Genomic DNA, 19,979 nt, shown 5'->3' with positions numbered 1-19,979 from the left:
ACTGGACCCCTTAAAAATACATGGTATTTAAAGATGTTAAACATTTTCACAGCCTTATATCTGATGGTGTCACTATCCACACATACATTTATGCACAAACATAAAGCACTGTCAGACATCATTAACTGATTTATTTATACATGAACCCTTGACTCCTGTATAAGATGATCTCATATGTTTTCATTCTAATAGCTTAAAGCAGTTTCACATTTTTGGATGCAATGTTCAGGATTAAAACCAGGACTGAAGGAGTGAAGGAATAACTGTAATCAAGCAAAAGAACAACAGCTTAGGTCAATTTGTTTGAATGAGGAAGCTGACTTTGCTCAGGTGGTAATACAGGCACTCATGTGCAGAGGCTACAGTCCTCATCACACTGATTTCAGGACCTGGTCTAGATGGATGTTTGGTGGATGCCTTCCCTGACTCTCTCTCCTTGTATTTCCTGTCTCTTTTCATCTTTCCTTTCTAATAACAAGACATAAAAAACCCAAAAAACTCTTTATTTTAACTTACTTGAATGGGAGTAAACTTACTGGCTTTAAATTAACTTTAGAAAAAGTAAAAAAAAAATTATCAAAGCTTAGGAAGTTGAAAAAACTGAGCTGTCCTTTATGTGCAGACAGTGCAGCAAAAAAAAAAAAGCACAGGGATGCACTGACGCATTGGTGCAACGTCACTATCAGTGATATTGGCCCTGTTGAAAATGATCGGCACACAGGCAAACAATGCAACATGCACAGATGTCAGTAGCCAATGTTTATCTGTTGTGTCATATTTAATGCTGGCATCTGCTGTAGGACACCTTACTGATGATTTAGAAAAGAGGGTTTTTATTCAGGACAACCTCTAGTCTGCTTTTGTGGTCAAACATGAGGGAAAATGGCGGCTTTTGTGGAGTCTTACACCAAAAGAAGTAATAATAAATAAACATCAGCATCAGTATTGGAAACTTGCTAAAATTTTAGTTTAACCTATTTAGAGTGGATGCAACATTTTCATGTATATACCACTAAAGCGAATGAGACGCTGCATGCCTCTACCCCTGAAGATCTGATGCAACATCAGGGCGTTTTTGATGATCTGATTTTTTGTTGTGATTTGCTGAAAAACAAGTTGGGAAGTCTAGTGTATAAAAATTAATTTTGCTTTTAGCCATTTTAGCCTCCCTGTGTGCAAGGGTTGATGGGTGAAAAAGGTAAGAAGTAACAAACATGACGACTGACAACCTGAAAGAGCGACATAGAGGCTGACTACAGCAGTATGTTAGATGACAACACTAAAATAGATGAGAATAATAAATTCAGACAATGGCCAAGAATTTTATGCGACTGTGGACCCGCTGGCCAAGGCTGGAGAAAGATGAGGGTCATGACTGAAAAAGAAGATGCTGATGATTCAAAATGGATTGATTGATGATTAATAAAAATGTTACTCAGGCAAAGGCAGTTACTCATAGTGAAAGCCAAGGGTTTAAGCTTTTATTTACTGTCTCCATCTCTTTCCCAGACAGAGAAGTCAAGAGTTATCTAAATGCTGTTCTGTGCATTTTGTTATTTTATAGTAAACCCACAGGTTTTGGAAGACTGTTTTTCAAACAATACTTAGGTTTTACAATGTGTTTTTGAGTAGGCCTTAGGTCAGGGGTCATCAAGTACATTTGCACAAGGGACAGATTTAGTCTCGACAGAAACTCTGGGGGCTGGACTTTCATATAAACAAAAATTAAATAAATATTTTGGTCTGATTGAAATGTAATTGTAGTAGTATTTGTATTTTCTTTCAAAACACAGGACATTTTTAGGCATCAATAGTGAGATCTATCTCCATTATCTACAATGCAGCAGGCCACAGGGAGACAGGCCTAACAACAGAGTTGGCTGGGTCCCCGAGAAATCCCAGAGAATGGGCCCTCCACAATAGGATTTACCTATTATTATTAACCAATTTTTGATACCTTCGCCCCTTTTTTTACTCTTTTTACCATTTTTTGCTGCGTTTTATTCTCTTTTCCCAACTTTTTCTGCCATTTTCTGTCCCTTTGTGCCACAACCCATTTGCCACTTATCAACCTCTTTTGCTACTCTCCAACCTCTTTTCCCCACTTTATGTGGTCATTTTTGCAGCACTTCTGCCAACCTTAACCCTTTTTGAATATCTACTAATTATGACAGTAAATTTCAGTAAAAACAGATCAAATGTTAAGTCATTCTAAAACTATTTCAATGTTAATTGTTTGTGGGATGGATTTAACAGCTGCACACACTTAAAGCCAAAGGATACTTTAAAACCACAACGTCTTCTTTTCCTCCTTTTCTGAATTTAATGATCTTTCGGGGGGGCGGACAAGAAGCTTTGGGGGACCTGATATGGCCCCCGGGTCGCCAGTTGATGATCAGTGCCTTAGGTGTTAATGGGTAAGATATTTTTTAATAACTGGTGCATTTCTAAAAAAAAATAAATAAATACATTATGAATCTCAAATCAGGTTGTTTAATCAAAGGCACACTTTAATAGTAAAGAAAGGTACAATATCTAATTTGGGAAATTCTCTCAACATGTGCTACTGACTGTAAAGTTGTAGCATAAACCAAAAAACTGGCAAGTCTAGAATAGTTGATGACAGCTTGAAACTTCTCTTCTCTCGTTTTAGAGCTAATTTTGTCACAGATGTTATGCAGAATGTTGAAAAAACGAAATACTTACCCCAAAGTTTATTTAAATAAAAATAAGATTTTAAAAGCTGCTCAAGAAGTAAAAGTACCACCCTAGATTAAACAGGATGAGAACTAAATGTCATTGTAAAGTGTTAAAAAAAATCCCCCTAAATTGAATCTAAAGTCGTGCTGCATCCTTGCCTGGTGTCAAACTGTGTCTGAGCTGCCAAACAAATAAGTGTGATGCTGATTAATGGCTGGATGATGATGAAGGAACTGACTGAGGATCAGCTGCATCTCTCAACTGACTGCAGCTTGTGTCCATTACTCCTTTGGCGCTTTCCCATCACTGAAGTCTGTATCGCTGTCTGTCTAAAGAAAGAGCTATTTTCTCTCCAGCTGTTTTACAAACACATTTCTATTCATCCCTCAAAGCCTCAAAGCACAACGAGGTGTCTGCACCCACAAAATAAAACGATAACTGATGAAAATAATCAATTTGTCTTTGATGAGCTGGATTAACTTGATGCACTCTTCCTCCAAGGCAGCAGTTAGAAGAATTAAACAATGGGAACACTGAGCTGGAAGATAAAACAACTGCAGGCTTGCTGTGCCGTTTGTTATCAAGCTTTCAATAAAAAAAAACTGTTATCATTAATTTTACCGTGATTAATTCTGTCCTAATTAGCTTTGCCTGTCAGTGCGTGTTGACAAGACTTATAGACTTGAAGTAACATTTTAGAGATTTAATTAACACCCTGGAGAAACTTCTTGGTGCAGTCTATACAGCATGTTTTATCATCATAACAGAGTCTGCAATTAACGAGTCACTTCAACTATATGAAGTGGAAGTGAAGGGTTACACGCTGAAAAGCAGCTCTGAAATTAGTGTTTTCAGACACAGTGTTTAAATGACATCCTCAAGTCAAGGGCTTTCCATAACTGCACACTAAGGTTGTGTGTTTAAAATGTGGTAAAATGACAATCTCATTGACTTAAATGATGGATTGTAGAACCAAAAAGTTGTAAAAACTGCATCTAATTTATTGGATATGAGCACAAGAGAGAAATAATCGACCAAAATCACTTCAAAACAAGAAAACTATCCAAAATTGAGTGTAAATAAAAGTCTGAAATTCTGGTATGATGAAAACATTAACACATACTGCTGTTTTTTCACATATACACTCACAGATCACTTCTTTAAGTACACCTGTCTAGCTGCTCATTAATGCAAATATCTAATCAGCCAATCACATGAAGACCAAGCCATGTAGCTATGGTAAAGACGATATGTTGAAGGTCAAACTGAGCATCAAAATTGGGAAGAAAGGGGACAGAAGTGACTTTGAACATGCCATGGTTGCTGGTGCCCGACAGGCTGGTCTGTCACACACTGCTCATTTACTGGGATTTCACACACAACCATCTCTGGAGTTTACAGAGAATGACATGAAAAAGAGAAATTATCCAGTGAGCAGAGGAGAATGACCAAACTGGTTTAAGCTGATAAGCAACAATAACTCAAATAACAACTCACTACAACCAAAGTATGCAGAAGAGCATCTCTGAATGCACAACACAATAAATCTTGACGCAAATGAGCTACAGCAGCAGAGGGCCAGCCCAGGGGGTCCACTCCTGTCAGCGAAGAACGAGAAACTGAGGTTATATTTCACAAGACCTCACTAAAACTAGGCAAAAGATGAGTAGAGGAACATTGCTTGGTCTAAAGTCTGCTGTAACATTTCAATGTTAAAGTCTAAATTTTGTATCAACAAAGTTTGCCAGACAATAACCATGGCAGGTTCCAGTAGGGCTGGGAGATTAATGGCAAATTAGATCAAACCGCAATATGACTACTGCAGTTTTCAAATCACAGATAGTGCAATATTTCTTTGACTTAAAATGCATCAAAAATACAAGGTTTTGCAGCAGAGATTTTATGCGCTACACATTGTGCAAACATCCATGTGTTTTTTTTTTCAGTATGATTTACAAAAATCCTACTTTTCTTGTGCATTTATATGTTTTTTTTTTATCAGAACGAAAATAACATAGAAATGATCATCTTTTTTAATGTGGCAATTAATATTAGATTTGCTACACGAGCAAAAGTGCAATTAGATATGTCTTTCAAAATTGTTCACCCCTGGTTTAATGTATCTAATATTGTGCTGGTTACAGTACTGAATGATTTATTACTTGTATTTATCGAAAAATGCAAAAGATGAGGTACCTCACCTCAAATTTTATATCAAATTGCAATCGCAACACTGGGGGAAATAAAACTTAATTAGATTATTTACACAAATTATTCAGCCCTAGTTCAAAGTCACTACAATCCCCATTTGATGCTTGGTTTGAACTTGACCTCATCATCTTGATCATCACTATACCCATTAATGCACTGGTCCATCATGTGATCAGCTGATTAGATATTTACCTAATAAAGTGTTCTATGAGTGCTTTTATCTCCTTTGCCAGCCTGAGCAAAGGCATCTTCTCTTTGGACTTCTTACCTCATCAGCAAGCTGATCATCTGGATCGTAGTCTTTCATGTCTATCACCTCCGCTGGTATTCCTAAAGTCTTCACCTCCTCTGACAGCTCCTGTGCAAAGCCCTGAAAACAGAAAAAGTTCCCATTTATTCTAAGCAGACACCATCTTATAATCTTCAATCAATTTCTAGTTTGTGAAACACAGAGTTTAAATTTTGAGCTCACATTAATATGAACTGGCAATGTTTTGTATTAAAGCATTTTGTGTGCATGTTTTTTGATACTTGAATTTAAGAAAAATTAGTGTGGTATTAAGTCATGAACAGTGTTGGTCAATAATCTTTGATTTTATCGGATTAAACTGACTATATGTTACGATCACTGCCAGTGAGAATGGTCAGGTTTCAGTATCTTTACCTTTGCTGTTCCGGTTTGTGAGCCGTAGAAGATTTTAACAGCAGACACATGAACCAAAGTGTTTTTGCTGGAGCAGTCATTGTTCTTCACTGCTTTGTAGACCAAAGAGCCGACGTCTTTGGAGAAGCTTTTCTAAAAAACACAAACAGGCAGACAATCAATGTAATCACACTGTAAATCATTTTATGTATTAACAGTGGTACAGTAAACCACTCCATCTTGTTACATAGACTGTCTTCTATCAGCCTTGATGAGATGGCATGTAACTATTTAATAAACAGAACTCAAACAATAATAATCTTTTATGGAGATCAGCAAAGGAGTATCACAATTATCTATCCTTGGGCCACTTTACATACTTTGTATATAAATGATATCCAAAATAAAATAGGAAATTCACAAATGTATCTTTACATCGACATATTATACTCCATTGCACCTTCTAATGATCAAGGCCTCTCACAGCAACAAACAGATTCAAGCAAGCCCTTGTACACCCTAAACCTGGTTATCTGCTTAGTTCAGGATCTGTCTGTTAGGTCACACATTTAATCATCATCATCAACATTTATTTCATTTTAGCCCTCAGGAGACACAGTGAGGGACCAGCCCCATTTTCAGTGAAGCCGAGGTGCACAAACATATAGAAAGCAGACAAACAAATTTTAAAAAAAACCAGACAATGCCAAAAAGTTATGAATAAAAAGTTGGTAAAATAATTTATAAATCAAGACATTCAAGTATTAGAACACAGAGAAAACAGTAGCTTAACAATAAAACCTTAAACTACTAAAATATTAAAATTCAAAAGGCAAAGACATTCAAAATCACTAAGATTTGATAGTGAAACCTGTAATGTCTCTGGGTATTAATGTAGTCAGTTTAAAATGTTCCCAAAGAAAATTTCATATGTTAGTGCATGATAAGTGAAAGTAAATCTTCCAAACATTTGATGTGTGAGCAAAATTAGGCCTCTATAAAAACAAATCCCGTCTTACAAAGATTTCCAGGCTACAATTCTGCTGGGTTTGAACTATGGTGAAGCTCTCTATGCACATGCAACTGCTTCTGTCTTGAAGCCACTGGATGCTATTTATCACAGTGCTCTATGATTCATCTCTAGTGATAGTGATGACTTTGAACTCATCTTTGTGACCTGTACCGCTCTGTAAGCTGGCCCTCACTGGGCCAACACAGAAGGCAGCACAGTATTCTGTTAATCTACAGAGCCCTCATTGATAATCTCCTGCCTTACCTGACTTTACTCCTGTACATAAACATTTCAACCCATACAACCAGATCTCAAAATTAGATCTCATCAAAAAACACCAAGGTTATGGACTGAATAGGGAAAGTCTGCTTTTAGTGTTGCTGCAACTTCCAGCTGACAGCTCAGCTGCCCAATCTTGTTTCATATGGTGTTTTTAAAGAGCTGGTGTCTCAACTACTCAAGGAAAGTGAATGGATCTGTTTTAAAATGTGACATCACCAAAATGGACATGCATTAAAAATATGAATGCATGTTAATGAGTTTGTGTGTAGTTTTGATTGTTTTTGTTTTACTATGTTGATATGTTTTTATTTACTTTGCTTCTGTATAACTGTAGGGCATCTCTGGAAGAGACTAAAGTCTCCGCCTGCTTTAAATAAAAGATAAATAAGAAAACAAAAAGTTAAGAAATAATAAAAGAGTTAAACTTCAACCTCATGGAAAGCCAGAATCAAAACTGATAGGACATGTGGGATGAGCCTGAACACAAACAGATGGGGATAACTAACAAATGAAATAGGAAGTCTACTTAGTGGGGCATCGGAAAGGTAAACTCACCTTCTTCAGAATAGTCTTCACAGAGAACCAGATCCCAAAGATGAGAGCAGCAGCTGAATACAAGTACAGCCTGTTGTGCCATAACCACATGACATAGCTCTCAGCAGGACTGTGGTCATTTTGTGAGACTGGAAGGAGAAAAACATCAAACTGAGTCTTTATTTTTAAGGCATGTGGAGGAAGAATAGTGTCACTTTACTTAGTTAGGGAACAATGAACCAGACCCTCTTGAAACACCCTGCAAACAAACATGTCTAACTCCAACCCAGGGTCACCTGCAGCAAATAAAAGGCGGGTGACAAGCTAACAACACTTGCTAACCAACAATACAGCTGACGTTAGTAATAAAATAACATAAACGCAGTTTCAAATTACATTAGAGCTTTAGTAACACTCACCTTTGGTATCAGAGGCAGACAAATATCCTATAAAAAGGAGGATAAGAACCAAAAATGACAGCATTGTGGCAAATTGTTGAATTAAAAACTCAGTCCTCTTCAGCTACTGCTGTGTGCAACCATGTTGCGCCGAAAAGCATGCTGGGAAGTTGAGTTTTAAGAGCTTTAACAGATGCTCTTGCTAAAGGCAGTCCTCTAAAACTAATGTAACAGGAGATTGTTGTGGCATTTTTTTTACTTTCTCCATAAATCATACCACAGAAGGACGTGTTTATTCTCCTACGATTGGATACCCATGGTTTATTAAGCCACCTAACCGTTGGCTTTATTATTAACGCATTCACCGGAACTGTTTCTTATAAAATAGTTCTCACTTGACTACCATTTGTGTACCTTTAGGAAACATCACAGACTTGGTTAACGTTACATTTTGTCTGAAATACTGACACAGAGTGGTATCTAAATTCATGGATGTCGCCGTTATTATTTGTCCTTGTTTTACATCTACCATCGTGATACTTTTGATGTGGTTTCTCTCAGAAGGTGGGCTGAAAGAAAAAAATTCAAATGCATGTCTAGAAACAACGAAACAATGACTGTAGTTGAATGTAGTTTGTGGCACATGTTCCCCCAAACTTCTTAATTTAAACAGAATGGGTGGTAAATTATTTATTTTAAAATGTCAGCAGCTTCCCTTATGAGCTTTTAAAATCTTTTCAACACGTATTACTGCTCTGAAAATTATTTTACAATCGCAACTTCACACCTCATAATACTCCTATATGAGACAATAGATAAAGTCTTCCCACAGGGAAAATCCATATTTTATAGGGCCTTGATGGATAGAAACATTTGGTGTGTAATGGACCTTTATTATATAAATGGAATGAATGTAGTCAAGTTTAGAGTGGCCTGGAAGTACAATACAAAATTACAAAGTTTGAACCAAATTTAACAAGAATATTTATCGATTTAATTCTAAAAAATGTTTCAAAACATTTGTACAAATAATGGAAGAAATGCATTTTACAAAACAAATGCACTATTCCAATTCAAAATGATAAAGTCTGAAGAAATACTTTCATAAAACTAGAAACAAATTTGCAAAGTCAGAAACCCTTCCAAAAAAAAGAATTACATTTTATGAAACAAAAGTAAAATGTAAAAAAAAAAATACAAATAAATAAATTTTAATATTGCATTTTACAAAACTAATTTGTAAACATGAACCACTTTTACATGAGCTGAGACAAATATGAATGACCCAAGTAAAATTTTGTATTGCACTTCCAGGCTACTGTAGTATGGAGAAATTTGTCAAAAGTGGGATTTTCTTTTCAACCCAAGAGAATTTTAATCTCTTGTCAATGCTATAGCCAGTTAATTTCTTAAGATGCCAAAAAAAAAAATTCTTGAATTCTCAATCCCTGAACTCTCTACAACACTGAAAGATGGAATGAACTGTCTTCATTAAACATGTTTAAATAAATTCAAAAGGTCTGTTATAGTTATTTATATATACCCTACTCAGTTTATTGATAATATTTCTAACATTTTTAAGCATAGGACTTGATCAAAAGTAAAAACAAAGTTCTTTATACATACAGTCAGTCCCACCAAAAACAAAAGAAATTAACACTTTAAGGCCTGTTGTTGCATATTTGTTACATACTTTTATGAAACCTCTATCTAATCAATATGCTCAATAAATTACTAAAAAAAAACTTCTGAATACAATCTGATAAATGATAAAAATGCCCTCAAGTGGAGTATCAGTTACCAAAAACACCTAATGAATGAAATGAGATACTAAAAATATATTTGTTAAATTTTATGGAAATTTGGATTTTTCTTTAAATTTCAGTAGAAAGTTAAACGAACATTTCAGTTCCAAAAAATTAGAGTTTTCTGGCTATTACTTGTGTTATCAGGCTTTAAGTGGTTAATTACAAAATAATGAGTACTTCCACATTTTTTTAAAGATTAAGATTTGGCTTGAAAAGCAATGCATGTTTCTGGGTTGTTTTGTTTGGTTTTGTTGTTTTTGCAAACAAGATATTGACACAAAAGTCCATCTCTTTATCTCATGCTCTTACCCATTTATTCTGGCAAAAGTTTTTCAACCTCATGACATACGTATTTCTTCAAAAACTCACCCATCTTCTTCGACTTTTATGATAAAAATTCAATCCAACTGATAAAATGTAAATCTTCAAATGAGCTGTTGGATTTACACAGAAATGACCTAAAAAAGAGAATGTCTGTTTTTGTGTTCCTCTCTTTTATTTTTTCTTAATCATTTATATTATTTCATCTTCTTTGGTTTGTATTTGCTTGTTTTTTTTTACTGTACAATTTTTCAATTATGGCTGCTAACTGTTCTATTGTATTGATAATATTGTGAATGTTTTCCTATCAATTTGTAAATTCCAACTGTTTTTAATAAAGTAAAAAAAATTAACAAATAAATAAAAACAATGTGGTTGAGCTCGAGGGATAGGGTGTTTGATGGTTATTTACTTCCCTCCAGTGGAACATCAAGGAACTGCAATATAGAATCGCCAAGTCAGCCTCATTTCTAACGTAAAGAAAACTATCACTTCCGGGTGAAACTTTCAAAATAATTGGTCGACTAATTGGTCGAGACCAGAAACTAAGGAGGTGTCTTGTTCATTTTCTGCGTGCATTGATCTCGGAAGAAATTGGTGTTTTTAAAACTTATTCACTTTAAACAAAAAAAGTTCTTAAAAGATTTAAATCAGCCGATAATTACCATCGAGGGTGAAAAATATAAATCGGTAGGACCGGAACTTCTGTTACGATGATGTTTCACGTCGGACAGTATTTCTAACTCTCGTGGAGCACGAACAGCAGTGTGAGCTGACAGCGGTATTTTTCATGATAACACGACATTCGACGTAGCGTTTATTTATTTTTCTATTAAACTTCAACATGTCTATATTTACGCCGACAAATCAAATCCGTTTGACTAACGTGGCGGTGGTGAGGATGAAGAAAGGAGGGAAGAGGTTTGAAATCGCCTGTTATAAGAACAAAGTTATGAGCTGGAGAACAGGAGCGTGAGTAACACAGTCTTTTTGTTGTTTATTATAATGCAGTGTCATTAAACGGCTTGTTTACTTACTATACAAAGAATTTGGGGCCTGTATTTGAACCAACTAGTCTGTTTAAACGCCTGTTTGAGCTCTGCCTGACCGCTAACAGCCCAACTAGCTAGAACAAGCATGTCTGAAGGAGATTGTATTTATTTATATTCTGAATCTGTATGGCAGTGTTTTTTCTGTATTTTGTGATTTAAGCGAAGCCACTTTCAATTGAGATACGATTAAATTGAATGTGAATACAACGGTACTCTCGGTATAAACTGTAAAGAAAACATGAATATGTACACGCCCACATTAGACAACAGTGAGGTCATGAGGATGCTGAAATAGGCATGATAATGAATGATGTCATTATGTAACTGTGCAAAGGTTCGTGGCAGTTGGACGAATGACATTTATCTAATTACTGTCTATAAAATGAAGATAAATGAAGTTGTGTACAGGAAGAGTGGGTGTTTGTGAGTTTTTTTAGATGGGCCTTTAGTGATCTAAACCCCCTGCTGGAGGGTAGGAGCTCAAATTCAGCATGGATAGCATTATGAGGGCATTGTGCAATGTCACAAGCTCTGGATGTTACTCTCTTCTAAAAGGTTCGAGAGAAATCAGGCAACTTAGTGCCAAGACTTTACTGACAACCTGAACAATATGTTCTAATTTTTTAATTGCCTAATAAGAGGCTATAAAACCAGGTGATAGGAGCAAAAGTAAGTAAGCGAGGCTCTGTCTGCTTTAAAGTTACCAAAATTAGATTGAATGGTACTAATTGAAGTCATGATAAAACACTTGTGAATCGTTTATGCAAAGGCCTCTTGATAAGAAAACCTGTGCGGCTATTTTATATAGATTTGAAAAGTGAAAACTTTAAATTTGATGTTAATTTTTGACATCCATGTATCACATTTTGATTGTGTGGGTCCTCAGCTCCTCTACGTTACAAGTAAGGGGGGCTCATAGGAAAAAAGGTTGGGAACCACTGCCTTAGAGCATGATGAAGATGATCACATGATGAAGTTTAAGAATAAGGATGAAAATGAAATGAACTAAAGCTGAGGTAGGGCCATCAATTTTGCATGAAACTGCTCAAATTTACCTGTTAAATCTGTTGATAAGTACAGGCAAATATTGTGTGTAAATATGGGCAGAAAATATTCATATCTGCCAAGTTTTTTAAGCTTATATATGCCAATACGAAAGCCAATACTATCAGGTGTCCTTAAAAGTATGGTCATATTCGATCACAGAATTTCTCAAACTGGTTGAGCTTCTGGTGGATGTGCAGTTGTTGCTGTTGCTTCTGCAAACTACACCTTTTCTTAAAATGACAGCTTGTTGAACAATAAAACGACACATTTTCTTGTAATTTTGAACTTCATCCACACCATCTCTCTTAACTGCACTACAACTCCCTAGCTATGACTTCCATCTAGAAATCTCCACATATGATATTCCTGACACATGCACATATTCCTGGCTGATAATGCTGATTCTGATTTTTGTGCCCTCCTATTGTGTTGTGCCCCAGGGAGAAAGATCTGGATGAAGTTCTGCAGACAAATTCAGTCTTTATCAATGTGTCTAAAGGTCAGACGGCTAAGAAAGAGGACTTGAACAGAGCTTTCGGGACGGATGATCTCACAGAAATCTGCAAACAGGTAACATCTCTTAATTCACCTTGTATCACTCTTGAGGCTATCATAATGGTCGATACTGTGATACATTTTGATGTCACGTTTTAAAATCTATAAATCTTTGATTTCTGTCATTGCAATAACCTGTAACAACAGAAAGATCAAATGCTTAATAGAAAAACTACAACTTATTGATAGGACAGGTGCGTTAGAGAGACAGAATCTATTAAAGATTGCAGAAAAACTCCTGCACTGTTTCTAAACTACAGAAAAGCAAACATATTGCCTGCATTTTCTGATCATTGAAAACAAGAAACTATACAATACTAGGTGGTAAGAACTTTTTATTTCATTTCTCACCTTCAGTCTGTGTTTTCCTGTCTTGTTTTTCTTTTGGACAGATCCTGGCCAAAGGAGAGCTGCAAGTGTCTGACAAGGAGAGGCAGAGTCAGCTGGAGACCATGTTCAGAGACATTGCGACTATTGTGGCAGATAAGTGTGTCAACCCAGACACCAAAAGGCCGTACACCGTCAATCTTATAGAGCGGGCGATGAAGGACATCCACTACTCTGTCAAGCCAAACAAGAACACAAAACAGCAGGTGAGAAACAAGTGTCCTTTCAAAAGTGTAATTTATATACCTAGTTTTGTCACGTAATTGAAGAGTATGCTGAAATTATGCCTTTACAGTGCCCTGAAAAATATTTGTCCCCTTTTTGATTTACTTTTTATTTTCTTTTTTTGCATATTTGTCACACTTAAATGTTTCAGATCATCAAACATTTTTTATACAAAGATAACCTGAGTAAATACAAAATTCAGTTTTTTAAATTACAATTTCATTTAATAAGGAAAAAAGCCATCTAATCCTACCCTAAAGCTAATGACTGGTTGTTTTTGGTTGGCTGACCACTCCTGGGAAGGTTCACCGTTGTTCCAAGTTTTCTCTATTTGTCGATAATGGCTCTCTCAGTGGTTCACTGGAGTCCCAAAGCCTCGGGAATGGCTTCGTAAGCCTTTCCAGACTAATAGATATCAATAACTTTGTATCTCTTCTGTCCTTGAAAGCTGTTTCCCCCTTAATAAATGAAATCATCTTTTAAAAAATGTGTTTTGTATTTACCCAGTTTTTCTTTGTGTAATATTAAAATTTGTTTGCTGTTCTGGAACATTTAAGAGTGAGATATGCAAAAAAAGAGAAATAAATAAGGAAGGGGTAAAATACCGTCCCACAGCTCTGTATGTGAAACTATGTAGATGGTAACTTCCTGTTATCCTCTCCTGTTGCTGATGCCTATAAGCCAATCTTTTGTTCATACTGATTTGGTAGCTTTAAAAATACAACTAGATGTAGCTCAATTCACCCCATGTACTATAAACAAAATCCGCATCTTTTTCAGGTATTACAAAAATTTTGATTTGTTCAATCTGACAGATTTCTGAAGTGTTCAAGGTGTTTGATGAATGAGGGAAACAGACAATGATTCTTGACATTTGTGTCTGGTTGTTTGCAGGCTCTGGAAGTGATCCGGCAGCTGAAGGAATCCATGCAGATCCAGAGAGCTCACATGAGGCTGCGGCTGAGGCTTCCCGCCAAGGAGGCCAAGAGGCTGAAGGAGAAGCTGAAGCCGCTCCTGGAGGTTGTGGAGAGTGAAGACTTTGATGATGAGCTGGAAATGGTGAGAAAGGATAATCAGTGTGTTGACTTTCATGGAAATGCACTGTAAAAATATTGGGCTGACACTCTAGAATTCTGGGTAATGTTGTTCTTTTCCCCAGGATCACTAATAAACCACATTTTCTTACAGGGGAATTGAGATCGCGCAGGTGGATCAATCATTGTTTTATACTCTAGTAGCTCAGCAAATTCACTGTAATGGTGATAAATAATTAGATAATTGGGATTTTGACTTCTAGAACCTCACTGTTGAGAGCTCTAATGTGGAGAGCATTTAATCCTCAGATAAAAATTCTGCTATTTGCATCCAGAAACTTCTAACAGGACACTCCCATATGAAAAAAGCATCATTTGTGTAACAGTCAGGTCTGGCTGGTTCTTATGCTTCCTTCTCTGCCTGTGTTTAATAAAAACTTCCTCTTTTCCTGTTGTAACTTCTCTTTTACTCTCCTGTCTCTGCATCATCCTCAGGTGTGTCTGGTGGATCCCGGCTGCTTCAGGGAGATGGATGAGCTGGTCCGCTGTGAGACCAAAGGCCGAGGTTTTGTGGAGGTCCTCAGTCTGAAGGATGTGGAGGAGGGAGATGAGAAACTATAGTAACTGAACCTTCCAGGACTCTGTACCTTATCCACACTGATGTGCTTCCCTGCAGCTCACAAAAAAACATATTTATGAAGGTGTTCAGCTTATTTTAGCCACTCTTACATACCAGCAGCTGTTTTCAAAGGGTTTATTTGACTTTTATTGTTTTGACAGACTTGTATAAGGGTGAGGGGGGAATAATTTGAGTACTTACTGCTAACCTTCAAGTTTATTGGGTAATTCTGGGCTTAATTTTGGACCATTTACATTACTAAAGGACTACAAAACATCAGCTTCCTGTCAGATGTTGTGTGTTATGTAGTCATGCCCAATAGATAATTTCTTTTAAAAAATAATTTATATTTTCATAATGACTGCATTTGCATTTAAACAAATAAATATTTAATGCAATATCATTTTTCTTGTGTTTGCACAGTGATTTTTTTTCCCAAACAGTTGATTTGAGAACCAGTTTACACATCTCAAAAATATTACATGTTAAAGAAAATACAAGTCAAACATTTAAATCAGTAACTTCAAGGGATTTTCATCTCAAAGGAAACCCACCTAGAAAAACGTGTAACAGATTAAAAATATTTCTAAAAGTTTAGACTTATTTTAACTTATCAGTAGTGTGTAATTTTGATGGAAAGTTTTCAATTTTAGCATTTGTTGCTAACCTAGAACAAGAAATATGATCATCAATTCAGTCCTTAACCTATGATCGTAAAATAATTTTTGTTTTAGCTTGCAAACTTTAAAAAACTATAGATGATCCAGGGGCTTAAATTACAGAATATGCTGACAAGAACTTCTAAATGATAACATTAATACTTCTTAGAGTGGACAGTCCTCTCTTATTCAGACTCTGACAGTATTATTATTTTTAGTGAAAACTAACAAAGTAACGAAAACTATGTGAAAAGTATTTTTGTTCCATGAACTACTGATTACCAAGGCCGGCTCACATGACACAGACTCTGCCAGATTTTGGTCCGACTGCACCGTTCCAGCTCATCTCAAACCACAGGCCCTTACATCATCGTCTAGTTTGACACCCTGACCCAAGATCGACAAGGTGAATCCTGACACCTACCAGCAGGAGAGTGTTTGCTCCTTATCCTTGCATCATCATTTACAAGAATCCCTACTTTTTCTCGGATGGCGCCTTAATGTGTTCATTCAAAAAACCTTAAAATATAAGTCTGCTCATGACTATTCTTGACTGCGCATTGCTGCGTTCAACTATGGCTCAGCCACCTTCAGGTACAGTGGGGTCCCCGGTCTCTTGCACCTTTATTTCGGGGGTTGCAGGCTGAAAAGGTGGAGAACTCAGAATCTAGATTAAAGTGAATACAATCCAAAAGATACGTGAGGAAGAGAGAAGCACAATAACAACTAGAGTGCATTAAATAAAAATGGCAGCTTGCATGTGAATACATTTTAAAGTCTTCCAATACATATGCAGGGTTCATTATAAAGAAAACAGAAAAACTGTAACATTTGATGCAAGTGGATATTTGGCTTAAACTTTAAAGACTGGCAGAACAAAAGCAAAACTATACATGTTAAAATTACTGAATTAAAAAGAATTATGGGGGGGGGGTGTTGTTGGTCAAACATGAGAAAAATGTTGGTATTGTGGGATTGTTCCCCCATGGAAGTGATTAAAAAAACATCAGTATACATCTGTATCTGCCATTGTCCCTGTTTTTAAAATCAGTGCATCATTAGTTATTTAGATCGAAGTGAGTTCAAGCCGAGAACAATGCAGCCATATGACTTCACTACCCAGAATGCACTGCACAAAAATATCAGCCTAAATGTGAGTTGATTTTCAAATTCTTCCAAAATATTGAAATCTTTTTCCAATATACATGTAAAAGACAGAGATGTAATTCTAATATGGTGAATATGTCTGAATATGGGGGGTCCTTTTACAAAAAAACAGTAAAAAAAAAGAACAAAAAACTCTTTAACATTGACACAGATGGATCTTTGGCTTTAACAGTAAAGACTGGCAGAACAAAGTGAAACTAAGGTTAATAAAACTATTGAATTAAAGTGAAAAATCTATGGCTGCTTTTATCATAAATCTTTTAAAAAAAATGACAAATGGTTATCACATACATACTTTCAGAATTACTGCTCCATTATTGAAAACAATGATAAAGCACAAATCAAGACAAACACATTTTGTACATTATATTTCTGAATTAATTGCTTTATTCCAGAAAGTGTTTTTGTGCAGAATTCATGTCAGTTGTAAACATTTTCTACTCTCAACAAAGCTAAACAAACACAATAACTGTATACATTTATTTATTTGCACAATATCTAATTTGGTTTTTGCCCAGTATTAATTCAGTCAAGTTAAAGGCACTACAGTGTATTAAAGTATCAAAGAGCTGTAAGGACCTGTCACCAGTTAACAGCTTCAAAACAAACAGTAAATGAGATGCACAGCCTCACCCTCATCCCTTAGAATCCGCCTGATGCTTTAGTTTCTAATGTTAATGAATAGTTGCATTATTGCTCAACATGTGCACGCTCTGCTGTTCAATCCACCCACAGTCACTCCACATATTAATGATTCTCCAGTTCATTTATTCACAGAGTTAAAACTGCAGCCCAGTGTGCTCATATGGGCTCAGATCTGCGCTCATACTGACTGCTTGTGAATGTAGTCCTGTTGATCCTGCTCAGAGGGTGATTAGCCTCGTCTTCTGGATTCGGTGGTGCACTCGCTTGCTGCTGTGCACTCTTCTTGGGGCATCTGGTGGTGAGAAACACCCCTCCAATGAGCATCAGGGCAGACGAGATCCAGCCCAGGTACAATGCAGGTCCCCAGTCCCTTCTTAGCAGCACCACTGCCTCCAGTGGCTGACTGGTGTGATGGCATGTCCATGCTATGGGAACCAGCAACAAAATCCCAGACAAAACAAAGACAGCTCCAGAGGCAACTTTAACCTGGCCACGCAGAGGAAACCACACCGCCCCAGCTGCTCCAATCACGACAGCAAAAGCCCCAGCTCCAACAGCAGCCATGATGAGAGCTCTCCAAGTCCGAAAACTCCCAGATAGAGACATGAGAGACCGGTAGAAAGAGCAGTGCAGGCTGCCATCATGGGCCAAGTCCCAGTGATCCCATTCCAGCCACACCCCATCCCAGTATGCAGGCAGAGTGGCCGTGGTGTTGTCCAGCGTGCCGCTCACCTTCCACAGGGCCAGACAGCGCGTCAGGATGGCACAGAGCCACCCTGTGAGGCCCAGCGCGAGGGCAGCAAGCTCCAGCTGCCTCTCCATGACTCCGGCCTGCTCCTCCTCTTCACTGTAGGCCCGACTGTCTAACCAGGAACAGCTGGCAGGAGAGTGAGGTGGGGCGGGCTGTTATTTCAACGTGTGTGTGCATGTGTGAGGCAGAGACAATCTGTGTGTTGATGTGTGCGCCTGCTTTGCATGTCTGTTCAGAAAAAGGGGAAACCAGTTCTTTGGTATTCATGGAAAGAAGAAGGCAAGGCATGGGTGGAGGAGGGAAATCCCTCTGTTTGCTCTGCCATGGTTTCAAAACAATCCTTTCTCCCGTCTTCTGCAGGGAGGAGAAACACAAAAGCTGCTCTGTGCTGTGACTTTTAACCACTGACTCATTTTTCAGAGAGACTCGATTTAAAGAGCCACGAGTTTTTGATAAGGTCTAGATTTGTGTCTCTCAGTAGCCGACTACTGTGTGGGAAACACCTGAAGAAACCTCCTCCCACTGCAGAAAACACGTTTTATATATTTGCTTTTCAATGTTTATCTTGAATTTCTAGACACAAACCTCTCAAACACAAGTTATTTTCTCTGATGACAGTTTCCCAAAACTCATGACAAAAACAAGATTGTTTTTTTTCCCACTGCTTAAAGTTACACAGGCCTTAGAGTAAATAAAACTTAATTGATCCCCAGGAGGGAAATTCTGGCATTGCAGCACAAGAAAGGAGGTGGTAAAGCTCTATTCTCAGTCTTTGTTTAGCACCATGGAAGTTTTTGTACACAGAGAAGCCATGGTTGGATTCATTGCCAGGATTTGATGCTATTGAACTCCTCCATCTGAGGCATAGACACCCTCCTCACCTGGAGGGCGTAATCCACCGTTTTCCAGCAGAGAACCAAGGCCTGGATCTTGGAGGTGCTGACCTTCATCCTGACTGCTTTCGCACTGAGCTACAAACCTGTTTGAGGCCCCCAGGAAGAGCTGAGGAAGCCTGCATAACAACATTTGCACAAAGCAGAGATGAAATTCTGAGGTCCTCCCCAGCTGGGCCTCGAGATCCTGTCCATAAAAAAATCACAACCTGAACCTGAGATAAGGGGCAGCCCTGGCAGAGGCCAACACGCACTGGGACTATGCCCGACTTTGTGGCTAGGATGAGAATGCAGCTCTCCGTTTGGTTCTACAGGGACCTGTTGGCTCACCACAAGGGCCAGACATTTCCACAGTATCCTCCACATTACCCCTTTTTAACCTATATTCACTTTAATAGAACACAAAGAAAAGACAATTCATACTCAAACTAGATCTTTAATATAATTTGAATGAATTTTTTTTAGCACGATTAACCTCGGGATTTCTGTAGTCCATCATGATTATTATGGCCTTTTTTTACAGTTTGAAATTCCGTTCAAAGACAGTAAGGAACTTTGGGTGGATCGAGGTTTATAACATTAACTTAACCATGGGGAAAAGCTCTTGTTATGGCTTGAAGAGGAAATAAGGTAACAGTAAAAAGGTAAATGTTTAATAACACAATGTGTGGTTGACTTTTGCCTTGTCCACTGAGCTGTCTAGTTTTTTAAAAATGAAATGAGACATTAAGGAGCAGTGGTGAACTTATTTTACACCACTGACTGCAGGGAGAGCCTGCAGTGGCTTATCCAAAGTGTGCTAAAAAATAAAGCACTAATTATGGATCTTAAATCATTGCTGACAGACCTAGTTCAAACTGATCATCTCTATTATGGGATGGGAAACTTGTGACCAAAAGTTTTCCCGTCCCATTAATGAAGTTTTCCCTTCCATGAGGCCCAGTGGTTTAAGGGACACCAGAGGCAGTTCAGTTTGCTTCTTTCTTTCTTTATTTTCTTTTTCCTTTTGATCGTCTTTTGTTGGGACAGGGGCAAG

General features: G+C 37.4%; 3 protein-coding genes across 4 annotated transcripts in view; 1 reads left to right on the top strand and 2 right to left on the bottom strand.

Moving 5' to 3' along the window:
* The window catches only part of tyw1 (tRNA-yW synthesizing protein 1 homolog (S. cerevisiae)), a 106,024-nt gene extending 98,082 nt beyond the window's left edge, over positions 1 to 7,942 (bottom strand). For both annotated transcript variants that reach the window (XM_041813841.1, XM_041813851.1), the window contains exons 1-4: positions 7,802 to 7,942; positions 7,404 to 7,531; positions 5,576 to 5,707; positions 5,180 to 5,281 (exon numbers count right to left, since the gene is read on the bottom strand). In XM_041813841.1, coding sequence (XP_041669775.1) covers positions 5,180 to 5,281; positions 5,576 to 5,707; positions 7,404 to 7,531; positions 7,802 to 7,865 — 426 coding nt within the window. In that variant the 5' untranslated portion in view covers positions 7,866 to 7,942. The remainder of the gene's footprint in view (positions 1 to 5,179; positions 5,282 to 5,575; positions 5,708 to 7,403; positions 7,532 to 7,801) is intronic.
* Positions 7,943 to 10,641: 2,699 nt separating this feature from the next.
* Positions 10,642 to 15,231, top strand: sbds (SBDS ribosome maturation factor). The gene is made up of 5 exons (XM_041797475.1): positions 10,642 to 10,881; positions 12,449 to 12,578; positions 12,956 to 13,156; positions 14,070 to 14,234; positions 14,705 to 15,231. Exons 1-5 carry the CDS (start codon positions 10,754 to 10,756, stop codon positions 14,828 to 14,830), a joined length of 750 nt encoding a protein of 249 aa, XP_041653409.1. The 5' UTR covers positions 10,642 to 10,753; the 3' UTR covers positions 14,831 to 15,231.
* A 1,930-nt stretch (positions 15,232 to 17,161) lies between these two features.
* LOC121520270 (claudin-4-like) lies at positions 17,162 to 18,153 on the bottom strand. The gene has a single exon (XM_041803647.1). It carries the CDS (start codon positions 18,119 to 18,121, stop codon positions 17,456 to 17,458), a length of 666 nt encoding a protein of 221 aa, XP_041659581.1. The 5' UTR covers positions 18,122 to 18,153; the 3' UTR covers positions 17,162 to 17,455.
* Between the last annotated feature and the right edge of the window lie 1,826 nt (positions 18,154 to 19,979).

This window comes from Cheilinus undulatus, linkage group 2, assembly GCF_018320785.1.
Source record: "Cheilinus undulatus linkage group 2, ASM1832078v1, whole genome shotgun sequence".
Lineage (NCBI taxonomy): Eukaryota > Metazoa > Chordata > Actinopteri > Labriformes > Labridae > Cheilinus > Cheilinus undulatus.
The sequence above is the reverse complement of the archived record's forward strand: the minus strand, read 5'-3'. Positions and strand labels throughout refer to the sequence as shown.

Bases quoted from the DNA above. Each gene is read 5' to 3' on its own strand.
- sbds (XM_041797475.1), top strand. From the start codon at position 10,754: ATGTCTATATTTACGCCGACAAATCAAATCCGTTTGACTAACGTGGCG. The intron at 13,157-14,069 runs GTGAGAAACAAG...GGTTGTTTGCAG, and splicing joins ACAAGAACACAAAACAGCAG to GCTCTGGAAGTGATCCGGCA. The intron at 14,235-14,704 runs GTGAGAAAGGAT...CATCATCCTCAG, and splicing joins TTGATGATGAGCTGGAAATG to GTGTGTCTGGTGGATCCCGG.
- LOC121520270 (XM_041803647.1), bottom strand. From the start codon at position 18,121: ATGGAGAGGCAGCTGGAGCTTGCTGCCCTCGCGCTGGGCCTCACAGGG.